Here is a 25,140-nt window from a genome sequence, read left to right on the forward strand (position 1 = left end):
TCTGGATGCTCTTGGCTTTTTCCATCACAATGAATTGCATAGATCTCATCCCAGGTTCCGGCCCCAATCATTGCCCACGTGGATTATTCCAGTAGCTATTGGTTGGTCTGCCTGCCTAAGACTCTTCCCTCTCTAGTCCATCCTCCATTCAGTCAGTAAAGTGATTTTCCAAAAACACAGGTCTGACCCTACTCAATAAACCCTAGTGGCTCCCTATCACCTTCAAGAGTAGATACAAACCCTCTATTTGGCACTCAAAGCTTTTCACAATCACACCCTCCTCCTACCTTTCCAAACTCTATCCCGCAACACATGTTCTTCTACATGACCCTGGTTTCCTGGTTTTATGAACTAGATAATTCACTTCTATATGGGGGACATTTTCTCTGACTATCCCTCATAGGTCTCCCTCTCCTATTTTGCTCCTGACCTCCCTGGCTTCCTTTAAGCCCCAACTAAAACCCTACCTCCTCCAGGAAGCCTTCCCCAATTCTTCTGAATTTCAAAGCTTTTCTTTGTTAGTTATTTCCTATTTTTCACACATATACTTGCTTTGCATATATTTATTTACATGTTGTCTTCTCTATGTTAGGAGCTTCTTAAGTGCAGAAACTATCTTTTGCCTCTTTTTGTATCCCTAATGCTTAGAACTGTGCACTTAACAAATGTTGATTGATTAATTTATTCATTTGTCTTTCTGCTTTGCCCTTTACATGCCTTTACTTATTGATTGCCAGTTCTCTTGCCTTAAATTTCCTTTATGAAATAAATGAATGGACTAAATGGGATGGATCCTGATTCTCTAAGGCTTTCTTATGTACAAAGCCCTTTCCCTATGATATCTCTGGACCATGACTGTGTATCATAGAAGAAAAAATTGGGGTACCGAGAGATGACTTCATCTATCCATGTTCGTGCTGCTATTAAGTGTTGTTATGGCTTTTTCTTCTGGTTCCCAGACCTCTGCACTCTTGAAGGCCCTGCCAGCTCTAAATTTGATAGTCTTAGGAATTCATTATTCCCTCTTTTTTTTTTTCTTACACTCTGTTCCCCTTCCCCCATCCCAATTCAGGGATCTCTTCATATTTCCTGGGCTATTTTATTGATCTTTTTCTTCTAGTCTGTTCTTTTACTGTTATTTTTTCAGTTAATGAAAATCTACCTTCTCTCCCTCCCCCTTCCATTGAAAAAAGAAAGGAAAGCAAAACTCATCGAACAAATATGCAGACTTAAGCAAAACTGCTTGTAGTCTATTCTTCTTAGGCTAATCCTCCCGTGAAGTTATGGTTTGTGCTGCTGAATGGCTCGATTCCAGACTCCTCGTCTGATTCAAGACCTCCCATGCTCCATTGCTGTCTCTCCCATCACTCCTCCACGTGAGACAGAACCTTCTATTATTGTTACAGGGAAATCCCATTTTCATCTCTGAACCTTGTCTGGAAGACTGTTCTCACATTGCAGAGAGTGCCCTCTCACAGCTCAAGACAGTGCAATCCTGCCTATGAAGAGACTCACAGAGGGAGAGCTGGAAGGGACCCTGCTGGCTATTGATGTAGACCTTTCATTTGACAGCTGAGGAAACTGAGGCAAGCAGGTTAAGTGACTTGTCCAGGATCACACAGTTAATAAGTGTCTGAAGGCAGATTTGAATTCAGGTCCTCCTGAATCCAGGCTGAGTGCTCTTTCTACTTCACTTTGAATTCTCATCTTAATTTCTGAAGCCCACACCAATATTCCCATTACTTTGAATGTAGCTTAGCAACCTAAAGTTAGCAGTTAGTTACTGGATAATTAGTCAGAGAAGCTGGGTTCAAATCCCGTTTCGACCTGAATGCTCTCATTTATAACGGTTTTCTTTGTGAAGAGCTCAGAGCGGCTTTCCCTGCAGATCCTTATATGTCCAAGTGCCATCTCTGAGCCCATTGCTTGGTTTCAGGTGGATATATGTGGGATTCGGGGCAAGGCAGCTCCTAGCTCTGGGATTGGGTTTCTGCATTTATAAAACAGGACTGGACTTGGTACTTTTCTCTATTGTATGTTCTAAAGTCTCATATCACTGACTTATTTAGAATATGTGTATATGGGGGGATGAGATATCTATTAAAGAAGAGAGAGATGGGGAGAAAGAGACAGAGAGACAGAGAGAGAGACATAAGGCGGCAGGGAAACAGAGAGACAGAGAGAAAAAAAATGAGAGAGAAAACAGGAACAGAGAGAGACAGAGACAGAAAAAGAGAGGGAGAAATAGGGAGAGAAAGCAAGAGAGAAAGAGAGAGAGAAAGGAAGGGGGAGACAGATAGAAGGACAGAGACAGAGGGAAAGAGGGGGAGAAAGACAGAGAGACACAGAGAGAGGTGCAGGAGATGGAATACTGAACTTGGAGGCAGTAGATGTAATTTCCTAAATGACTTCATTACCTCCAGAAACTCATTATTCTGAGAGATGATAACTCAGATGTTCTCATCTCTCAGGTCACTTCCTGCTCAGGCTGCAGGATTTCATCCCCCAGCCCCTGCTTTCCAGCTTCCTACATTAAATTGTAAGCTCCTTGAGGGCAGGGACTATATTTCTTTTTTGGCATTTGCCCCCCCCCACACTTAGCATAGTACCTGGCACACAGTAGGTACTTAATAAAACTTTACTGATTCAAGTCCAAATCTGACCTCAGCCACTTACTAGTTTCCTCAGTTTCTTTATTTGTAAAATGAAAGAGGGAGACCAGATGGCTTCTGAGCTCCTTTCCAGCTCAGAATCTTGTAGCCTGGTCACATGCAGCTTCTGTTAGTAATCCAAGCCTATTAGTGGGACATTTAGCTGCAGATCAAGTTCCTAGAATTAGGGTGTAGGGAGGAAGAAGGTATGTGGGTACGGCTAGTATAATTTACGAGCTGACTTGTGTAAATTGTTTTGTAAAAGCTCTTAAGTCATTGTGGCAGCGCTTTCTGTAGTGGCAAGGGACTGGAAACTGAGTGGATGTCCATCAGTTGGAGAATAGTTGAATAAGTTATGGTATATGAATGTTATGGAATATTATTGTTCTGTAAGAAATGATCAGCAGGATGATTTCAGAAAGGCCTGGAGAGACTTACATGAATTGATGCTGAGTGAAATGAGCAGAACCAGGAGATCATTGTATACATCAACAACAATACTGTCTGACAATCAATTCTGGTGGACGTGGCTCTTTTCAATAATGAGATGATTTGGGGCAATTCCAATAGATTTGTGATGGGGAGAGCATCTGTAGTCAGAGAGAGGACAATAGGAATTGAGTGTAGATCACAACATAGTATTTTCACTTTTTATTGTTATTGTTTGCTTGCATTTTATTTTTTTTTCTCATTTTTTCCCTTTTTGATCTGATTTTTCTTGTGCATCAAGATAATTGTGGAAATATGTATAGAAGAATTGCACATATTTAACACATATTGAATTAGGTATCAACTAGGGGAAGGGATGGGAAGAAGGGAGGGAGGGAAAAATTTTGGAATACAAGGTTTTGCAAGGATGAATGTTGAAAATTATCTATGCATGTGTTTTGAAAATAAAAAGCTTTATTAAAAAAGACATTGTGGCCTAATATCCACATATTGGATAGGTATGCTTTAAAGATATGTGGTATAGTCATTTCTGGTCTTCTGGTATTTCCCTAGGTATGGAATGTGTATAGATAATCTGATAAGTAGCTTGTTTTATGGAAAAAAGACTGACTCTAGCCAACTTGGGTTCAAATCCTATTTTTGGTATCCCATGACCTTTTAGTTTAAGTTTATTATTTTACTAACCAGGGATAATACATCCCATGACTTGTTAGTTTAAGTTTACTACTTTATTGACTAAGGATAACACACAGGATTATTGCTATGTGTGTGTGGTGAGGAATCCTTTGTAACTTTTAAAACTCTTCATTCGGGAATTATTATTAGGAAGCATCATTTCTCTGGCCAGAAATCTTAGTTCAAATCCCAGCTCCACCATCAATTATGGGCAAGTCAATCATCCTCCCTCCATTCTGTGAATAGCAAATTTTGCACTTCCCAGAATTATTGTGAGGACCAAATGAGAAGTCCGCCAAAGTGGTTTGTAATTATGGAGCATAATGTCTATGTGAAATTCTACTCTTGTTACTAAAGGTGCTTGAAGGATAAAACAAATGTCATGCATTTATTAAGCATCTGCTATGTACCAAATGTGCCAGGCACTGTGCTAAGCACTGGAGATATAAATACAGCCCTTAAAGAACTCATTAATTTAGGGAGATAATGGGGGAAATGTGAGATAATTTGGGGACTGACATGTGCTAGCAGCTTAGATAGAGCAGCTCTCAAATGATCCCATTCCATTATTTTTCTTGAGATGCAGTCGGGGTTAAGTTGAATTGGCTAGAATCACATAACTAGTAAAAAGCAAATGTCTGAGTCCAGATTTGAACTCAGGTTCTCCTGCCTCTGAAGCTGGTATTTCATTCATTGTGCCACTTAATTGCCCCAGTTTCATTCCATCTTAAGTCCTCCAATAGACTGATTTTCAGCATCCCAACTCTACCAATTCTAACTTTCCCTGACTATTGGCTCCTTCCCTCCTTACTGCCTGCAAACGTGTCCACCTTCCTCCTCGTTCTTCTCCTACTTTTCTGGCTGCTCCCTCTCTGTCTCCTCTGCTGCATTCTCATCCAGAGCATCCCCTCTACCAGATAGACTTCCTTCAGCATTCTATCCTTCCTTGTCTCTTTTCTATTACTTCACTTGGTGTTTTCATCAGCTTGGATTTAACAATCATCTCTGTGTTGATGATTCTCAGATCTACCTATTCTTCCTCGGTTCCTCTGGGATCTTTAACTGCCTTTCAGACATCTTGCACTAGATGTCCAGTGGACATTTTAGATTGAAATTAAATCGTAAGCTCCTTAAGGACAGGGATTGTAACACAGTTGCTGGTACAGTGCTTATTGCTTAGGAAAGGTTTCATGCAGAAGGTGGTGTTTAATTTCAGCTTGAAAAAAACTAAGGCTTGAAGCAGAGATAGGGAGGGAGAGCATCCCAAGCCTGGAGAACAGCTAATGCAAAGGCTTGGATGTGGGAAGTGGAATATCTTGTATATGGAACAGGGATTATTGGCTACCGTGCCCTAGATTGTTATGTATAGAAGGGAAGAATGTATAAGAAAACTGGAAATATTGGAATGGTTCAGATTATGGGGGATTTAAATGTCAATCAATTTGCCTTTTTTTTTCTTAGTATTCAGATATTTACTTAGTATTTTTTAGTTGTAATAAGTTTATTTTTACTGCACATTGTTTTATGAATCATGTTGGGAGAGAAAAATCAGAGCAAAAGGGAAGAACCATGGAAAAGATTAAAAAAAAAAAACAGAAAAAAGAAGTGACCATAGCATCTGTTAATTAACATCCAGTCTCCTTAGTTCTCTCTCTGGTTGCAGATGGCATTTTCTGTCCAAAGTCTATTGGGATTGCTTTAGATCACAGACCAATGAGAAGAACCAAACCTTTCATAGTTGATCACTACACATTCTTGCGATGATTGTGTACACTTTTTTCCTGGTTCTGCTTGTTTCTCTCAGTATCAGTTCATGTAAATCTTTCCAAGCCTTTCTAAAATCAGGTTGTTTGTAATTTTTTACAGAAGTGTTCAAATATTTACAAGATCTCAAAGAACTGACAGTCTTTTGGTTGAACAAAAATCATTGTTTTTTTTTTTAAAGCCTTCATTTTCTTTTGGCAGAATTTTGCAAAAGAGTTTGTGATCAGCGATCCAAAGGAATTGGAGGAAGATTTCATCAAGAGTGAGTTGAAGAAAGCCGGAGGTGCAAATTATGATGCACAGACAGAATAAATGGCCAATATCATCTCACCAATATCATCTGCCTGCTTCCCCCCATCCTGCCAAGGGATGCCAGCAACCGACCAACCAGCCAGCTCACCAGGGAAGCGGGATGTGAGACAGCGCAGCTAACGGGTGTCTGCACCCAGATGCCCGTGCCTTTTCTCCATTCCTTATTGGAAATCATCTTTGGTTTTGCTTTTTTTTTCCTCCTTAATTTGATAAAAGTTTTACAGGTAAATCATATTTGCAGGTGCCTCCGGCTATGAGGCCCCTTCCCGTTTTCTGTCCTCCACGCTCAATCACGCCATTGCTTTTCAGCACCTGCTGAGCATCCTTATTGTGGTTTTTGGCACATTTGACAACGAGGCAAATACCATTCCAGGAGCTGCTTGAATGGCTTTCAGAATTCATAAGATCCACACGATTATTTGATCCAAAGGCTCAGATCCTTCTGAGTTTGTCCGAGGTATACCTCCGTCAGAGTTGCCTAAGCTTAGATCCAATAGATATAATGCGACTTCGTAGTTTCCAAAAATTATCTCCAACCCTGGGTTAAAGAAAGAAATAAAACTTGCCTTAAAACTTGCTTGGCAGTTGCTCTGATTTGTAATGGCTAGTTCCATTTTCCTCTCTTACCACTTCCCCCCACCAAGTTTGTAATTCCCAGTTAGAATCCTCTTATGGCCACAGTTAATCATGGCAGAAGTCTGGACACAGAGGCTGTTTCCAAGTTCCCCATGGATGAAAGGGCAAGGGTAACAGTGGCCAAAGTTGCAAAAGTTGTGTTGCACCTTGGACCCTTCTCGCCCTCCCTGTGTCTAACAGCCATCTGTTTGCCCTCGAGAAGGCCCTTCTACCCAGTGTGGGACACTAAGTTCATGAGCCAAAGGCCCCTCAACCCTGCCTTAGCTGTTTTCCAAGAATAAAAGTCACCCAATCCTTTCAGAACTCAAAAGTCAGTTTTAGTCACAGCCTTAGGTCAATATGGAAATTTCAAAAGGATTTGGTTTTTTTTGTTTTAAATAGATGAAATTGGCATGTTTTTCATGAGCATATTTTATATTCTTTCTTTTCATATCATTTAAGGAAAATATTGTACTGTATTGGGGTTTGGGAGAATACCGGCGCTAAAAACGATTTACATAAATAAATTTTTTTTTCCAAAAGGAGCTTGTGTTTTCCTGTTCTTACCTTCCATCCCCTTTCCCTACCAGTCATTTGTATTAAATTTCCTTTTTTTCTTCAAGGATCTCTGATTTTAGTCTCTTTAACCTTCCTTCAACCTGCTTCCTATCCCCATCCCCATCCCCATCTCTACTTCCATTCCCTCCCCCATAAACAGTTCTCTGAGCTGCTATGGTACCTCCCCCCCAAATGGATCCCTGCATTACTGATGGTATGCTACTCTTTACCTAATATGAGGTATGGGGTGGGGGGAAGAAGGGATCATCTTCACACTGAACAAGAATCCAGGAAGATCTTGGCAACCTAAAATATCAGACTGATTTAATAAGACAGAATGCACATTGATCAATCAATAGTCTTATTTTATTTTTTTCTGGTTATACATGTACACTCATCATTTTCTTAAATATCTTTCCTTATGAACTATGTTGGGAAATAAACATCAGAACAAAATGAAAGGAAAAAAAAACAGAAAAAAAAGGAAAAAAAGCAAACATAGCATGTATTGATTTACATTCAGTCCCCATATTTTTCTCTCTGGATGCAGATGGTGTTTTCCACATAAAGTGCCTTGGATCACTGAACCTCTGAGAGGAACCAAGTCTTTCATAGTTGATCTTCGCAGAATCTTGCTGTTACTGTGTACAATGTATTCCTGCTTCTGCTTCTTTCACTCAGCATCAATTCATATAAATCTTCCTAGGCTTTTCTAAAATCAGCTTGTTTATGATTATTTATAGAACAATGATATTCCATTACTTTCATATTCCATAATTTATTCAGCCATTCCCCAACTGATGGGCATCTACTCATTTTCCAATTCTCATCAACAGTCTTATGGATATAAATATTCCATGGCACATAGTGGGCAGCTAGATAGTGCAATGGCTAGAGCTTTGGATTTGGTATTAGGAGATCCTGAGTTCAAACATGGTCTCAGTCATTTCTGAAATGATCCTAGGCAAGTCATCTAACTTATCTGTGTCTCAATTATACCCCATCTATAAAATGGGATAATAATGGAACCTACTTCCCAGGGTGGTTGTGATAAGAAAATGTGCTTTGCAAACATTAAGATGTTATAAAAATGCTAGTTATTGTTACTGGGGCAGTTAGTGGCTCCATAGGTAGACAAGGAGTCAGGAAGACTTGTCTGACCACAGACACTTCTTAGTGATCCTGGGCAGTCAGTTTCCTCAGTTTCCTCATCTGTAATATGGTCTGGAGAAGGAAATGGCAAACTGTTTCAGTACCTCTGCCAAGAAAAACTCATATGGGGTCACAAAGAGTCAGACATGACTGAAAATGAACAATAAATAATACTGTTATTTCCTCTAAAAGTATAGATTATAACTCATCTACCCTTTAGGATATTCAGTTTTTGTTCCTGCCTTATAAGTCCTCCCCAGGGCTTCTACCCAACATCCAGTTATCTTCCAGATACCTTGGCAGTATGGGAGTATCAACAGGACATAGAAGTTTACTAGCGGTTATTTCCTCTCCTATTCCATTCACACCTCTCTCATGATCTCTTTTATGCCATCTTAAAAATAGTATTTTTCCAATTTACATATGAAAATAGTTTTCTACATTGATTTTTGTAAGATTTTGAGTTTCAATTTTTTTCCCTCTCTCCTTTCCCTTCCCTTTCCTCAAGACAGCAAACAATCATTTTAAAGATATTTCCATATTAGTTATGCTGTGAAAGAAGTATTAGAACAAAAAGGAAAAACCACAAGAACAAAAAACAAACAAAACAAAAAAAGAAAAGAATCTGCTTCGATTTTCTTTCAGATTCCATCAGTTTTTTCTGTGGATGTGGATACATTTTCCATCATGAGTATGTTGAAATTATTGTTTTAGGTTACTGGTATTGATGAGAACAGCTAAGTCAATCATAGTTGATCATCGCCAAAGGTTGCTATTTCTGTGTACATTGTTCTCCTGGTTCTGCTCACTTCACTCAGCATCTGTTCATTTAAATCTTTCCAGATTTTTTAACGTCACTTTTAATGTGACATATATACATATACATTATATTTTACATATACATATATTTTAATGTGACACTATGGCAGTCCTAAATGTAAAAATCTATGTTTTAGATTTTAAGACCAGCTATTCAATAAACAATCATTCTTTTTAGAAGGAAATGTTGAATGTTAAATTCCATATGAAGGTGGCATGGACATTTAAAAAGGCAGGGTAGGTGGGGAGAATGCTATGTCTTAAGAAACAAATTGTCTTAAACAAGTGGTTTGATAGTCTCCCTCTACTCTCCCCTAGTTGGGTCAAATCAGATATCTGGCTTTCTGTCCCGGACACCACTCTGTCTTTTAAGAAGCTAGCATATATCCGAGTTAGACAAAGTGACTGATTCAAACAATGATTACTCTGAAGAGCCAGGTAATGATTAGCCTTGAGTAGAGAAGACAGGGCGGCTGTCTTCAAGTAATTCAAAGAGTTATCATTTTAATTTGTTTTGAGAAAAATACTTCCTATCAAGAAGAGCTATCTAAAACAGAATGAGCTACCTAGAAAAAAAAAAAAAAGAAAAGAAAAAAAAAAGCAGGATCTACATGGCCAGAAGTCTTCCGGTGGAGATTGCATGAGCATTTACGCAAAGGCAGTATGGTATAAGGGTTAGCATATCGATGGGAGAGTCAGAAGAGTTGTGAGTTTGATTATTTATTGTCTCTGATAACACTTATTGTGTGATTGTGAGTGAGTCACAACCCTCTGAAGTTTCATTTTCTTCCCCTGTGAAATGATGTCCATGATGCTCACCTCAGACAATTGTGCAGATCAAATGAGAGTCAGTGTCAACGGTATTCTGTTGTGAAAATGTCTAACTGGAGTTCCAGCTCACCCAATCCTAGTGGAAAATTTTAATTAGGTCAGAATGAACTTCAGACCCACCTGATGAGGAAGAATGGAGAGGGAGAGAGGATTAAAGCAAAAATTAAGTTACAGCAGGGAGGAAACCTGTGTGATGTGTCCCGCTAATAGGAAAAATTAGAAATCATGGATTTTAATTTTAGGAATCTGTAGAAGAATCATTCTGACTGAAAGCCCCCTAACCTCTCCATCTTGCCTCCCTCTCCCCCCCTAAAAAACTGAACGGACGATGCTACAAAATCTTGCTCTTGCCATTCCAGGTTTTTCTGAAGCATGGTACATGGGGGAGACCAAATGTATTTCCTATTCTTCCAGGGTTTTGTCAGAAGCAGAGAAACAAAAGATATTTTGATGTGTTAAATCCCAGCATGTTTCTCATTCAGCCATCCAAACATCCCTTAATGTCCAAAGCAGATGACTGACTATACTCTCATTGTGAAAACAGAACAGAGTAGCTTCTATTGTTTGAGGCAGCTTGGGATGTCAGAAAGAACACTGGGCTTCAAGCAGAAGCCATGTGTTTGAATTTCGAATCTGTGTGATCCTGGGAAAAAGTGACTTTCCCTGTCTAGGGTTTATCTCCCTAAATATAAACTGAGGTATGGGGGAGGGAAGAAGGTCTTGGGGAATCTCTGGGGTCCCTTCCAAGTCTCAGTCCTATAATCTGGACCTGCCTATGTCTCCCCTAGCTGGCATGAGCCCAGTCCCCAGCAATCAAATATAAGAAGGAAGTTGAACTGAAGGGGGAAGACTGGAATAGCTCCAATGGCCTGAGGTTCCAGGAAGTTTTGGAAAAAAGGAGCAAAGGGATGGGGACAGGGGCAGGTAGAAAGAGAAGCAGCTAGGTGACACAATGAATAGAGCACTGGCTTTGGAATCAGGAGAACCTGAATTCAAATCCAGCTTCAGACCCTTACCAGTTGTGTGATCCTGGACAAGTCATTCAACTTAATTGGTTTCCCACCGTCAGGAAAAAAAAAAAAAAAAAAGAAGGGCAAGAAAGAACTGAATGAAGAGAAGGTGAGAAGAAGAGTGAGAAAAGAGCTTCAAATCCCACTCAGATTATGTGATCCTGTTCAAGTTATCTCATTTGTAAAATCAGGAAAATAAAGTCCCTATTACCTCTTGGGGTTAAAGTGAAGAACAAATGAAATTAAAATGAAATCTTAACTTTATATAATAACAATGATAACATTCACTATCCTTAAGATCTGAAATGCTTTACAAATAGCATCTCATTTGATCATCACAACACCCCAGGGAGGCTGATGCTATTATTATCCTCATTCTACAGATGAGAAAACAGAGGCAGACATAGCTTCCGTGACAGTCAGCTGGTGAGTGTCTGAAATGAGATTTTAATTCAGGTCTTCCTGATTCCAGGTCCAACATTTTATCTACTGTGCAAACTAGTTATCTGATGATTATCAACTATTGTTATTTAATTGACATATATCATATTTGCATCCCCAGCATCTTGCACAATGCTTGGCATCTAGTAGATGCTTAATAAATGTTTGTTGATTGATCAAGTTGTTAAAAACCTATTTCAAATGAGACATTTATGATGCTGATGCTGATGATATCTTTCCTATCTTTTTTAAAAATTAAAATATAATATTTCCTGAAATAAGTCACTAATAGTATACTTATAAGTTTAATGGCCTGTGGGCTCCTGCACAGATGAATGAAATAATTGTTTTCTTTATTTTGTATTTAAATAAAAGTATTAGGAAGCCCTGAGTTCAAATTCAACACGAGACACTTACTGTTGTAACCCTGGGCAAGTCACTTTACCCTGATTGCTAAAATGTCTGAACAGCAACAAATTAGGATTTCAGTTCATCTTCAGAGGGTCATTTAAAGCATCTTTGGTTTAATTCTGGTAATAGGTAGAATAATAGGAATGATATATGGCTTATCCTGGTTCCACAGAGCTTTGATTCCTTCTCTAAGTTTTGTGTTTTGAATGTTTTCCATTCTACTTACCTTGAGAAATTATGATAATTTGGTACAGTATCCTTTAGATTATTCATCAGTGTACAATAGGACATGTACAAATGAGGAACAAGGCTCTGATAAATTAAGTGACTAACACAAAATTATACAGCTGTTAGTAATAACAACTTACTCAAAGCATTCTATTGTTTACAAAGTATTTTCTCATAATTGTGAGATAGATAAAAGGAAATCAAACAGCAATATTCTGGTCCAAATAAGTCCTTGAACATATGTTTTGGACTCTAATTCTTGATCTAATTCTATTAGACTATGCTTTTATTATAGTTTCATGGTGTCAGACTTAAATAAATAAGCTGCATATTTACTTAGAAAACAAATGCAAATGAACATTTGTGTATTTGTGTTATGTTTTGATTTTTTTGTCTCAACAGCCTCTATGGTAGAAAATCTTTGTCTTTTGAATGTAGATTTAATTTTTGTGTCTTTCTCTTTCTTTGATAATCTCTTTAACTATCATTTGAAAATTGAGTTTCGCAGAAGACAATTATTCCTGGCTCAAGGTATGCTGCGGGTGCATACTTCTAAAACTGTCTAGCTCATGAGCCCCCACCAATGTGTTCCCTTTTCAATAGTCAGACAAATGATGCAATTCGGTCGTTAAAAAAGCATTTGCCAAAATGGCAATTAAAAATATAACATCTTCCTTATAAGCCTAAGAAAAACCATCTCAGAAGCACACAGAGCATCAGCAGGAAGAGTGACCTTACAGAAGGTTCAGTTGAGATCTAGGTCAATAAACCCATATTAGGGAAGCTTGCTTCAGATGCTTTTATTCTGCTTCCATTGACCTAGATCTCAATTGAGCTCTGATGATATTCTGCTAAAATCCTTGGCAAAGGTACCGCTATGCTCTTTTAGCTTGCTTTCTTAGAAGTAAAACAGCAACAATAATACCAAAAATCCACTGTTATCTTTAGCAGAGAAGAAGTTAAGTCTCCTTTGTTTTCTTCCCTTGAAGTCTTGGCCCAAAAGTTTTCCATCTCCTTATCAAGAGAGTCCCTGCCTCTAGAGCAAAGCTCTTTAAAACAAAATATTAAATCATCCCAAGTTATTCTCTGGATTAGCCTTTTTCTTTACACCCTTATCTTGAGTTAAGTACTTTTTTTCTTAGACTTTTAGATTGTGATACCTAGTCAATATACTTTATTGTATCTTTACAAGCCAGTCTATTACCCAACAGATGGTCAAATGACCCCTACTTTTTATTCCCTGAATTTCTCTCACTAACCCAATGTTAAAGAATGGGCAGAGAAAATGCATACAAGCAATCTACATCCAAGATACAAAGTCATAGTGTCAGGTAACTTCTAGGCAAACTCCTGGTCTTTTAACAGGTATATCATTCCACTTAAGGTGTATATGCATATATATATATGGAAAATTTTAAAGAAGCTTTGTTATGTAATTTTGCACTTAAAACTATCCAAAATTTTTTAGAGCTAAGTATTATAAGGTCCATGCTTAGACTAGCATATCACTATTGTTTCGTTTTTGTTTTTGTTTTTAAAAGAGATCCAATCAGTTGGGAAATGGCTAAACAATTTTGTGGCCCAAGAATGTCACAGAATAGTCTTGAACTGTAAAAAATAATGAATAATGAGAAACATGGAAAAATTTAGATGAACAGATGTAGAATGAAGTAAGTAGATAAAAAAAATCAATAAAACTACAACAATGTAAATGGAAAGAACAATCTTATAAACAATTTTTTTAAATGAATATAGTATATTTTTGGACTCATCCAACATATTGTTCAGTAATGCTGATTTTTCTCTCTTTTTTCTTATATGTTTAAAAATATTTATACATGGAATGGTTTTCTGGGAATGGGAATGGAAGGGACATTGGAGAGAATTATAATGATGTAAAAAAACAAAGATATCAATAAAAATACATTAAATTTTTAAAAAGGTGTGACCAAAAATAAAAAAAAAACCTGATTTATTTTCTTATGCACCTCATTAAGTACACTCTGTAGGCCATTCCAGAGAAGGACTTTGAAACTCATACAATGAAGGAAGGAATGAGTTTATATATTGGGTACCCAGTCCCAGTACCCAGGTAATGGTTCTAGGACTTAAAGAGCTCTTTGCAGAAAAATATTCTTCAATGATTACAGGAATTCATTTAAGTGTTGTAATTTACAAAAGAGAAGGCCACATAAGTTGACAAGTCATCAAAGATGAAATCAAAAGGAAGAAGCTAGACAACAACAACAAAATAGACTAGAATACCTAGTACTTCCAATATAGGTCGGACATGGAAAAGGAATACGATCAGGGCTGTGACCAGCTCCTTGGGCCAATGAGAAAATGGTCATTAGGCCATGTCAGGAGAGGGAAACTACTCTGGACTTAGCAGGGAAGTTAGACTGCTGGTGGTGTCCAGAAAAGAAGGGAAGAATATGTCTAGAGCAGAGAAGGTCAGTTGAGAGAAACTTTAGACCCAAAAAACAATAATGAAAAGTATTCTGGATTACTATAATACTTTTCATCTGAGAATTATCTTAGATCTCCTTGCATACTCAGGTTTGAAATAAGTAGTAGGACTTTAAGTTCCAAGGAAAACTAAAGCAAAATCACTTTGCTGGTTTTGCCTCTGGGTTGAATATAGAGATTTCTCACCTTAGCCCTGCTTTGAGTCTGTTTCGTCATCTGCCAAATGAGTGCATTGGATTTGACCTCTAAGATCCTTTTCAGCCCTAAATCCTAAGAATTTTCCAATAATTAAGCCATGCTACTTTAATTATATCAAACACAATGAGAACAAAGGAAAGCAGAATCATGATTCCCAAAGTCGAGAAGACCAAAGTTCAGATTCAGTTGCAGACAACTTACTAGCCAATGATCATGGGCAAATCATTTAACCGTAGTTTGCTTCAGTTTCTTAATCTGTAAAATGGGGATAATACTAGCACCTGCCTCTCAGGGCTATGGTAAGGGTCAAATGAGAAAATAATTGTAAATTTGCTTAGAATTTTGCACATAGTAAATGCTACATAAATAAATAATAATAGATATAACTATAAATAAAAATAAATATAAATGTTATTTGCATTGCATATTTCCACTGAGCTGGAACTAATGATATATAATATAGAAAGCCTTTTTAGAGGTTTTATTATACTTACTAATTAGGACCTAGTTGATGTGACAGACATCAAGCTAAATCTTAAAAGTGGATGATAGAGAACTCTATTACTGAGTTTAGCACATATATATATCCTCACCATATACTAAGTATAGCTTCACCAAATAGAAACTTAGAATCCTAAACTCCTTTTTGTTTGGTTTTGGTTTTGTGGGTTAAGTGACTTGCCCAGGGTCACACAGCTACTAAGTATTAAGTGTCTGAGATTGGATTTGAACTCAGGTCCAGGGATCTATGTCCTGTACCACTTAGCTGCCCTGAATCTTGGGCTTTTAAAGCTAGAGAGGAAACTTTGTTGTTCTTGTTCAGTTGTTCGGTCATACCTGATTCTGTGATCCTGTCTGCCACACTGTCCCTGGGATTTTCTTGGCAAAGATACTGGGCTGGTTTTCATTCAGTGAATATAGCGCTTGACAGAGACTTAGGAAAGCTTGAGTCCAAGCACTTAACCCCATTTGCCTCAGTTTCCTCATCTACAAAAACAGCCGGAGGAGGAAATGGCCAACCACTCCAGTATCTTTGCCAAGAAAACCCCTAATGGGGTCATAAAGAATGGGATAGGATTGTAAGAGACTGAACAACAATTGACATGGAGAATCTTCCTTCTGCAGATGAGGATCCAAGAAGAGAAGGTCTGACTTGGTCAGTCGCATAACGAATTCGTAAGACAGATGGGAGTTTAGTCTCTTCTCTGAAAGTCTCTAATGGACTCAGCAAACCAGGACCAAGTAAAAGTCTTTCATGTGTTTCAAGCCTCTGTCTCCAATAAACCTTGGCCCTGCATTTTGTTTGGTCAAACTGAGACAGCATTTTCCTTCTAATATACTCAGGAGGGGATTTTAAATACCTGTTTCTAAAAGGATTCTTCTGTCTGTGAAGTGACCAGTGACCAGAATGCCTCCTTTGGGCAATCCTATTCACTCTCCTAAGTATTTTCCCATCAGTAATCTCCCACAACCCAATAGAAAAAAAATAATAAGGTGGAGTGGAATCAGGAGACCTGGGCTTCGGTCCCAACTGTGACTTGTATTGGCCGGGCAACTCTGGGAAAACCACCAACTCTCTTGACTCACATTTTCTCATGATAATGGCTGACATTTACAGAGGACTTTATTATTTGCAAAATATTTTATGTTCATTATCTCATCAGATTCGCATAGCAACCTAGTGAACCAGGTGGGACAAGTGTTATTATCACCATCTCCCACGTGAGAAATCTAGGCTAAGGAAAGGCTGGGGGAAATGCCTTGAGGCTTGTTGGTAGTAGATACCCGTGGTAAGATTTGAATCACAGTCCAGAGCTCTTTCCACTCCCCTTATGGGGACTAGTCCTTGGAATTGTCCTTGTCTAGTTTGTAGTTCAAGTGATAGTGAGGAGATGTATGGGAAATTTATTTCCAGCCATGACTGATTGAACGTTTTATATTGTGTTATGATGAAACATTATTTTACCAAGGACCAAAACTGATGACTTAGGGGCTCCCGAGATAGACATTCTTGTTCTTTGTCCTCAAAGAGAACCATGACATCAGGGAAGTGACGCTATGATATGCAAATGAATTAGATTTAAGTGATGGAGGGCTGTGGAAGGTCGCCTGCCATTGGATGTACAAAAGGGAATCTTCCCCTCCATCTCACGGTTTCTTTTCTGCTACATGAAAGCAGGACTACTTTGAGTTGCCACCGAGAGCCAGAAGGAAGATTGTCTAATCTTCCCATTGGCCATTACAGAAGTAAGTATAAGCCTGATCCTGATTCTTGCTTATTCTTTCTTAATCTTAGGTGAACAAGTACTGTAGGATGGAAACATCCGTGCAACCTTATGAATTCTCCATTGAAACTTCCAGATTCTGTTTGATCCTGACTGATTTCTTTGTTTTTGTAACTCCTTCCCTCCCACCAAGCTGCTTACAGTATTTTTCCTTTTATCTGGAAGCTCTATATTTTGACTATGATATTTACAGACCTCTTTGCCTCTGGCTTTGCTGGTGGGCCCCTTTCCTATAGTTCACAGCTTTTTATTCAGTGCTGGAGTGAATAAACTCATTTGCTGTCTAGCTGCTAATTAGGTTTTTTGATTGTTATTTGGTCTGGTGCTATTTTTAGTGTTTTGCTAGAATAGGAATGTGGGAGTTGGGCTGCTTGCCTCTACTCAAGCAGCTCTCTTAGCCAGAATGCCTGAATATTTTTTCCATGCTATGATTAAGTAAGTTTCTTTCTGTTAAAATGATCCATGAGTATTTCATTTTATTACAATCATAATCCTAAATCACAGGGCCAGATTGACTCAGGCAAAGCCCAGACAACAGGAAATCTTCTGAGTTTTCAAAAAAGCTATATTTTTGTTTATTTTATTAAATCTTTCCCAATTACAAATAAAATTTTTTTAACATTCATCTTAAATAATTTTGTTCCAAATTCTCTCCCTCCCCTCCCATTCCTTGAGAAAGCAAGCCATACAATATTAATACTATATACATATTAATAGTATACATATATTAACATATTAATACATATAATAATATACATATTAAGTCATGCAAATCATTTTCATATTTATCCACATTGCAAAGAAAACATATACATACACACAAAAGACATGAAGAAAAATAAAGAAAGTTTAAAAAGTATTCCTTAATTTGCACATATGCACTCAGAGTTTATCGGTTTTCTCTGAGGATAGATAGCATTTTTTCTTCATGGATTCCTTAGAATTGTCTTGATTAGAATAGTTAAGTTTTTCACATTCATCATTATTACAATGTTACTATTACTCTACATTGTTCTACTGATTCTGCTCATTTCACTTTGCATCATTTCATATAAATCTTCCCAGGTTTTTCTGAAATCATTGCTTTAGTCATTGCTTATAGCACAATAGTATTCCATTATAACATATACAACTTGTTTAGCCATCCTCCACTTGATGAGGATCTCTTCAATTTCCAATTTTTTGCCATCACAAAAAAAGCTGCTGTAGATATTTTTATACAAATATGTTCTTTTCCCCTCTTAAACAAATCTTTTTGGGATATAGACCTAGTAGAACCTGGGAGTTCCACAGATTGGAAGTTCCAAGACTATAGCAGGAGCTAACTAGTAACTAGGGAGAGTTTCTTCATCAGAGAAGGTAAATCTAAACAAGAGAGTGAGCCTAGTTTGCCTTGCCACAAGTCATGGACCTGTAGGAAACTGTTAGGACAATTCAGGGTAAGAGGAAATATAAATTGTCTATTCAACAAGGACCTCATGTTCCTTATGTTATGAAGGTGTTAATTATCACCTTCCTAGAAGAGTTTAATAGTAGTTATTAGTGCTCCTAGTTTTAATTATTTTTCAAAATGTAAGTGATTTACTTAGGGTCATATACTAGTAAGTATCTGAAGGCAGACTTGAATTCAGATATTTTTAATTCCAAAGCTGGCACTCTATCCTCTGTACCTCCTAAAACAGTTAGATTCTAATAGAGTCCCTTGTAGCAAAAAAAAAAAAGACTTTATTCATTGCAGAACTGCACAAAAGGGCTATGAACCATAGGAAGGGGCCCACCAGTAAAACCAGAGATATTGTAGGAAAAGAGGTCTGGAAATGTCATAGTCAAAATATAGAACTTCCAGATCATAAGAAAAATACTACAAGCATCTTGGGAGCGGGAGGGAGTACAAAAACAAAGAAATCAAAGTCAGGAGGATCAAACAAAATCTGGAAGCTTCAACTGGAATAAGGGGAGAATTCATAAGGTCATATGGACACTTCCATCCTGTAATACTTGCTCACCTAAGATTAGGAAAGAAAAAGCAAGAGTCAGAGTCAGGCGTACACTCTGTTATAGCCAATAGGAATATTGGACAAAGGAGGAAGAGAATTTGGAAATGTGTGCCTGCTTATCCCTCTTCTACCTCCCTACACAATACTCTCTTCGAATTCAATATCCTAACTCCCTTCTTCTTTCCTCCAAAATCTAATCCATAGGAAAATCTTCAGGGTCAGCTAGGTGGCACAGTGGATAGCCTTGAATTCAGGAGGACCTGAGTTCGAATTTGTCTCAGACACTTAACACGTCCTAGCTGTGTGACCCTGGGCAAGTCACTTAACCCCAGCCTCAGGGGGGGAAAAAATCTTCAGATTTTCAGTCACTGACAGCCTGCTTTCTTCATGGAGAATACAAATTTTTTTTGGTCTCTTTTTTCAATATAGGACTTATTGTTAATTCTTTGTTCTCAAAGTAGATCAGTGACATCATGAAGGTGATGTCTTGACTTGTGAATGAATTGGCTTTAAAGGAGACAGAATAACTTTCCAGAGTCATTGGAAGGCAAGACAAGAGTCAAGATGACTGGTAATGATGATGGTAATGGAATGAGTTACATATCTTTCTCCGGATAATTTTTACAGATGAGGAAACTGAGGCAAAGAGGTTTAAGTGACTTACTCAGGATCACATAGCTAGTAAATGTCTGAGGGGTAGATTTGAATTCGGATCTTTCTGATTCCAGAATCTCTATCCTCTCCACCTCCTAAGGGAATTAGACTCTAATAGAGTTTTAGCTCTGAGTAATACTTATAGCTCAAAATAATACTGCAATGTTCCAGCTTGTAGGTTACCCATAGCCTAGATTGTGTAATGGGTACCCATGATTGAAGCATCAATGAAGAAATCTTGGTAAGAGCATCCTCTTACCAATTAACTTATTGGAAAGTTATTGTGCCATGAAACATGCCAAATTCAGAAAACTATGGGGAAGACAATGATGCAGAGGGAAAAAAGCAGAAGAGAACCATATGTATTAAACTATAATAATGTAGATACAAACAGTGCTGCAATCTAGATCAACTCATTAAATATAGTTGACCTTGGTTCTAGGGAAAAAATGACTAGTTACGTCTCTTTCCTCTGGGTAGAATGGCGGGGTAACAATAGGAGTAGAATACTGTGTATGACATCAAATACAATGGCTTTGTCAAACACTTTGCTTACCTTTTTTGTCACAAGGGAGAGTTTAAGATGGCAAGGGCACAGGGATGGGGAAAGAAATGCTTTCTACTGGGAAACCCCAAAGATATCACACTTAAAAATAAAGTTCATTATTTCATTGATGTAAATTCTCTTTTAGACTATGAAAACCTCATGTGGCCATGATTTGAAGAAGTGAAAATTGTACCAAATGTGTGTCAGTGAGCCGAAGGAGACACAATGCAGGATTACTGGCAGCAGCTGCTGGTCAGTTCATTTCTCAGTTGGGAGCCTCGGAGTGATGTCATAATCGCTCTTTGTCAAGTCTTGGTGGCCTGAGTATTAATGCTGGGGAAGCTGGAGACTTATTACCACGTGACCCATACTCTCAGCAGGTGGTATTCAGGGGCAGTCCTTTGGGATTTCTAAGAGCAGTTTTTGTTGTAGCTGAAAGAGATACAGTATTAGTCCGAAGGGACTAACTTAGGGATCCCTATATTTCCCTGAACTGGGGTTCCTCTCCTTTGGGGTGAGTTTGGTGACTATGCTCTTCTCCCAAGTGGTTTAAAATTAATTTCTCTTTAAGAACTTTATGGACTAGGATTCTTTGAGATGCCAGAGAGGGAGCACAAGACAATGGAAAGAGCTTTGGATTTGTAAGTAAAATCAAATCCTGGGTCTGTCATTCGCTATCTTTTATCACATTGGGCAAGTCATTTAGCAACCTCCAGGGACCTCCTTCACGTGTAAAATGAGGGGATGGGTGTAAAAAATCCCTACGGTCTCTTTTAGCTCTAACTAAGGCCCTCCAATACCTGGAGGGAAGAATGTGATTCTGACATTTCTTTCTTTATCAATCATCTCAAGTGGCCAAATCTAGTGACCTTTGCAAGCATCATGTTCTTGTGACACCCTCGGAAGTCTGAAGTGTTTTCCAGTGTTGATACAATTTAAATGTGGGCAAATCATCTGGTCTTCTCCAGAAGATTATCCCTTACTATCATTTCCCATTCTCTCTCTAATTTTCAATAGCTCTTTTTTTCTTTTTTTTTTTTTTAAATTACTGGCTGTTTTCCTGTTGCCTACAATCACACTCAGATCTCTATATATTCCTGGACCCAACTACACTGCTTTCCTTGCCTAAAGACTCTCCCTCTCCCTAATGGGCATTTTCATGAACTGTCTCCCATAACTGGTATTATCTTCCTCTTAACTTTAGCCCAAAAGAAACATGAGATACACAAAATTAGAGAAGCTACTCCAAATGTTCATATGGATTCTTTATGTCTAACCTGTGGCAGAGAACTCCGAGCTCATATTGGTCTGATCAGCCACAGTCAGACACGCTACAACTTGATGCTAATATGGTGATGCTATCTTGGTTCTCTTTGAGAATAAAGGACAACACCTGCATTCTCTGGCTTCAGGTCCCAGCTAAAAAGTGAAAACTTAAAAAAAAATAAACTTAAATCTCACCTTCTACAACAAGCTTTTCTCAATTCCTTTAATTCTTGAAGATCTACTTAATTCTAGATTCTTCCCTCTTCTTATTTCCTAGCTAGATTAGTCCAAGAGTATCTGAAAATACGTTGCTCATATATATGATTGCTTACATGTTATGACTTCTCTGTTATACTGTAAGCAACTTAATAAAGGGGGCTGTCTTACTTTTCTTCGCATCTCCAATGCTTAACATAGTATTTGGCACATAGTAAGTGCCTAATAAATTTTTGAATGATCCACTCTCCTTTCTGTGAGGAGAGAACTTTCCTATTGGACAGGGATACTTATTGGAGTTTTAAGTTGGACTTGATGACTTTTTAAAGGTCCGTCCCCACCCAGCTCTTAGTCTGTGAACAGAGGTGACTTACCTTATAGATGCTGGTAAAGACCAAGCGAGATCATGGATTTGAAGCATTTAGAAAACCAAGTGCTACTGTATGCATATGAGAGATTTTGATTAATCTTAACTCTTGCCATTAACCGGTTCCTCAGACAACTGGACCTTTGGGAGAGAGAGAGAGAGAGAGAGAGAGAGAGAGAGAGAGAGAGAGAGAGAGAGAGAGAGAGAGAGAGAGAGAGAGAGAGAGAGAGAGAGAGAGAGAAGGAGACAGAGACAGAGACAGACAGAGGGAGAGACAGACAGAGAGAGAGAGAGAGAGAGAGAGAGAGAGAGAGAGAGAGAGAGAGAGAGAGAGGAGAGAGAGAGAGAGAAAATGGAAACACTTTTATCTACTAGGGATAAAATAAAAGTAAAGCAAAGCAAACCAAAAAACTTTCAAATTCCTGAAGCTAATAAACATATAATCCACTTATAGAATCTTGAAACTCTCCCCTCACTTCCAAACACATCCATCTAGCCACATACTTTCATCAGCTGACTTTTTTTAAAAATTATTTTTAATACACAAAATTTTAATCTTAATACACATTGCTTTATGAATCATGTTGGGAGAAAAAAAATCAGAGCAAAAGAGAAAAACCATAGGAGAGATTAAAAAAAACCGAAAAAAAATATGTGAACATAGTATGTGTTGATTTACATTCAATCTCTATAGTTCTTTTTTCTGGATGCAGATGGCATTTTCTGTTCAATCTATTGGGATTGCTTTGGATCATTAAACCAAGTCTTTCATAGTTGATTATCGCACATTCTTACTTTTATGGTGGACAATGAATTCCTGGTTTTGCTTATTTTGCTCAGCATTAGTTCATGTTAATCATTCCAGGCCTTTCTAAAACCAGCTTGTTCACTATTTCTTATAGAAAAATAATATTCCATTATTTTAATTTGCCACAACTTGTTCAGCTGTTCCCCAAGTGATGGGCATCTACTCATTTTCAATTCTTTATTACCACAAAAAGAGCTGCTACAAACATTTTTTGCACATCTGGGTCCTTTTCCCTCCTTTATGATGTCCTTGGGATACAGATTCTGTAAGGACACTACTGGGTTGCTGACTACTTTTAAAAAAATTTTCTTATAGATTTAATAAGACCAACAAAATACAAATCCCCAACTATTTGCTAAAGTGAACATCACATTTATGTATCTTTTAGAGGGCAGCACAATATATGAACAATGAGTTGGACCCAGATGGAATTCAATAAAAGAACAAGCTAAATTACTCTTGCAAAACTATGCATCATTTTCAATGAATTCAAGCAAGTCTTTGACACAAATCCCCAACTTTTTAATATCAATACTCTTCTGATAGTGCTATGTGGGTACAAAACAAGGAGTAATACAATTACCAGGGAAATAGAGTTGCACATTAAAATAAGGAAGAAAAGAAGGAGGAATGGGAGAGTTAAAAAGAATAAAGAGAAGATAGAAAGGGAGAAAGGAAGGGGAAAGAAGGAAGGAAGGAAGAGATGAAAGAAGGAAATGGAAAACAGGGAAGAAAGAGCTAAAAAGAAGTAAGAGAAGAGAGAAAGGAAGAGAGGGAAAGAAAGGAGAAAGAGATAAAAGGAAATGAAGGAAGAGATGAAGAAAGAAAGGAAGGAAAGAAGGAAATGAGGAAATAGGGAAAATAAATATTAAGAACTTTATATCAGAAATTGGGTTAAATGCCTTATAATAATAATTATTATTTTTTAAATTTTATTTATAAATTTTTTGACATTATATATGCATGAATAATTTTTTTATAATATTATCCCTTGTATTCATTTTTCCAAATTATCCCCTCCCTCCCTCTACTCCCTCCCCTTGATGACAGGCTATCCCATACATTTTACATATGTTACAATATAACCTAGATACAATATATGTGTGTAGATACCATTTTCTTGTTGCACATTAAGTATTAGATTCCAAAGGTATAAGTAACCTGGGTAGATAGACATTAGTATAATTATTATTTAAGTTAATCCTCATAACAATTCTGGTAAGCAGGTATTTTATACCCATTTCACAGATGAAGAAACAGAACAAATAGAAGTTAAACAACTTCCCCTAGTGTCCCACATGCTACTAAATGTCTCGGGTCACATTTAAACCCACTTCTTCCTGCCTCTGGACCTAGCACTCTTATCTACTGTGCAATCTGCCTCTAAAATGTAAATAAAGATTTTTGTTAAATTTCAAGAAAATAGAAATGCAAGCCATCATCATCGTCATTGTTCTATTCTCTATTTTTCTTAGTTTCTTCTTGGCACTCCTTTAACAATGAATTCAATCTAAGAACATTGGATGAACTTATTTGCAAGGAGTTGTGCTTAGTACAGGACACAAGAGCTTAAATACTGCCCTAGAGATTACATACTATGGGGGTGGGAAAGAGGTGATATGTACACAGATTTGTGTAATATAAGGTAAGGGTGAAGGGAAGAAAGTTAAGCTCAAAGAGCTCTAGGAATATTTGAGGAAGAAATGAAGGGTAATAACTGGGAAAGGAAACTGGGAATCAGAGAAGAATAAACAGAGGATGTGGTCCTTGAATCAAGCCTTGGGAAAGGATAAAGATTATGAAAGGCAGAAGGCATTCATTCCAGGCATGGGAAATAACCTGTGTAAAATGAGTGAAGTCAGGGATGAGCTTGGCTTCTGAGAATGATTGGAAGGTAGAGTGAGTGAAGGGTAAGAAAGGTAGGTAAAAGAACTTAAATGCCAGATTACTGGATTTTAAACTAGAGAAAGACTTGAGAGAGTTTGTGAAAGGATGGGGTAAGACTGGGTTTTCTACTCTATTATATTATCTCTCATTTTAAAGATAAGAAAATCAATAATTCAAGTGATGCATCCAAAGTCATTCAAATAAATATTTCAGTCAAATCAGGAAGCTATTATTAAGCTCCTACTATGGTGCAAAGTAAAAGCACTGGGAATACAAAGACCAAAAAAAAAAAAGTCCTTGTCATTAAGGAGCTCATATTGTAATGGCTGAACACTTAAAGATGTTTTTTTGATCACTGTATTTTAACCTAATTGATTCCCTTATTAATCTTAAATATTTTTATATGCATTTAAAAGATGTCATTAGATAGAAGCTATCAGTTTCCAGATTGTCAAAGGGGTCCACAACACAAAAAAATTTAAGGACCTCTGCTCTATACCATAATCTGCTTTCACCTGGACACACAAGT

The 25,140-nt window shown here is 37.6% G+C and overlaps 1 protein-coding gene across 2 annotated transcripts in view; it reads left to right on the forward strand.

Moving 5' to 3' along the window:
* Positions 1 to 7,009, forward strand: part of COTL1 (coactosin like F-actin binding protein 1) — a 59,107-nt gene extending 52,098 nt beyond the window's left edge. Inside the window, exon 4 of one of the 2 annotated variants that reach the window (XM_074286331.1) lies at positions 5,742 to 7,009. In XM_074286331.1, coding sequence (XP_074142432.1) covers positions 5,742 to 5,852 — 111 coding nt within the window. In that variant the 3' untranslated portion in view covers positions 5,853 to 7,009. Of the gene's footprint in view, positions 1 to 1,315; positions 1,396 to 5,741 lie in introns of those variants that run through there. The other variant, XM_074286332.1, reaches the window with a different exon arrangement.
* Positions 7,010 to 25,140: the final 18,131 nt, after the last annotated feature.

Source organism: Sminthopsis crassicaudata, chromosome 2 (assembly GCF_048593235.1).
Source record: "Sminthopsis crassicaudata isolate SCR6 chromosome 2, ASM4859323v1, whole genome shotgun sequence".
In the NCBI taxonomy this organism is placed as follows: Eukaryota; Metazoa; Chordata; class Mammalia; order Dasyuromorphia; family Dasyuridae; genus Sminthopsis; species Sminthopsis crassicaudata.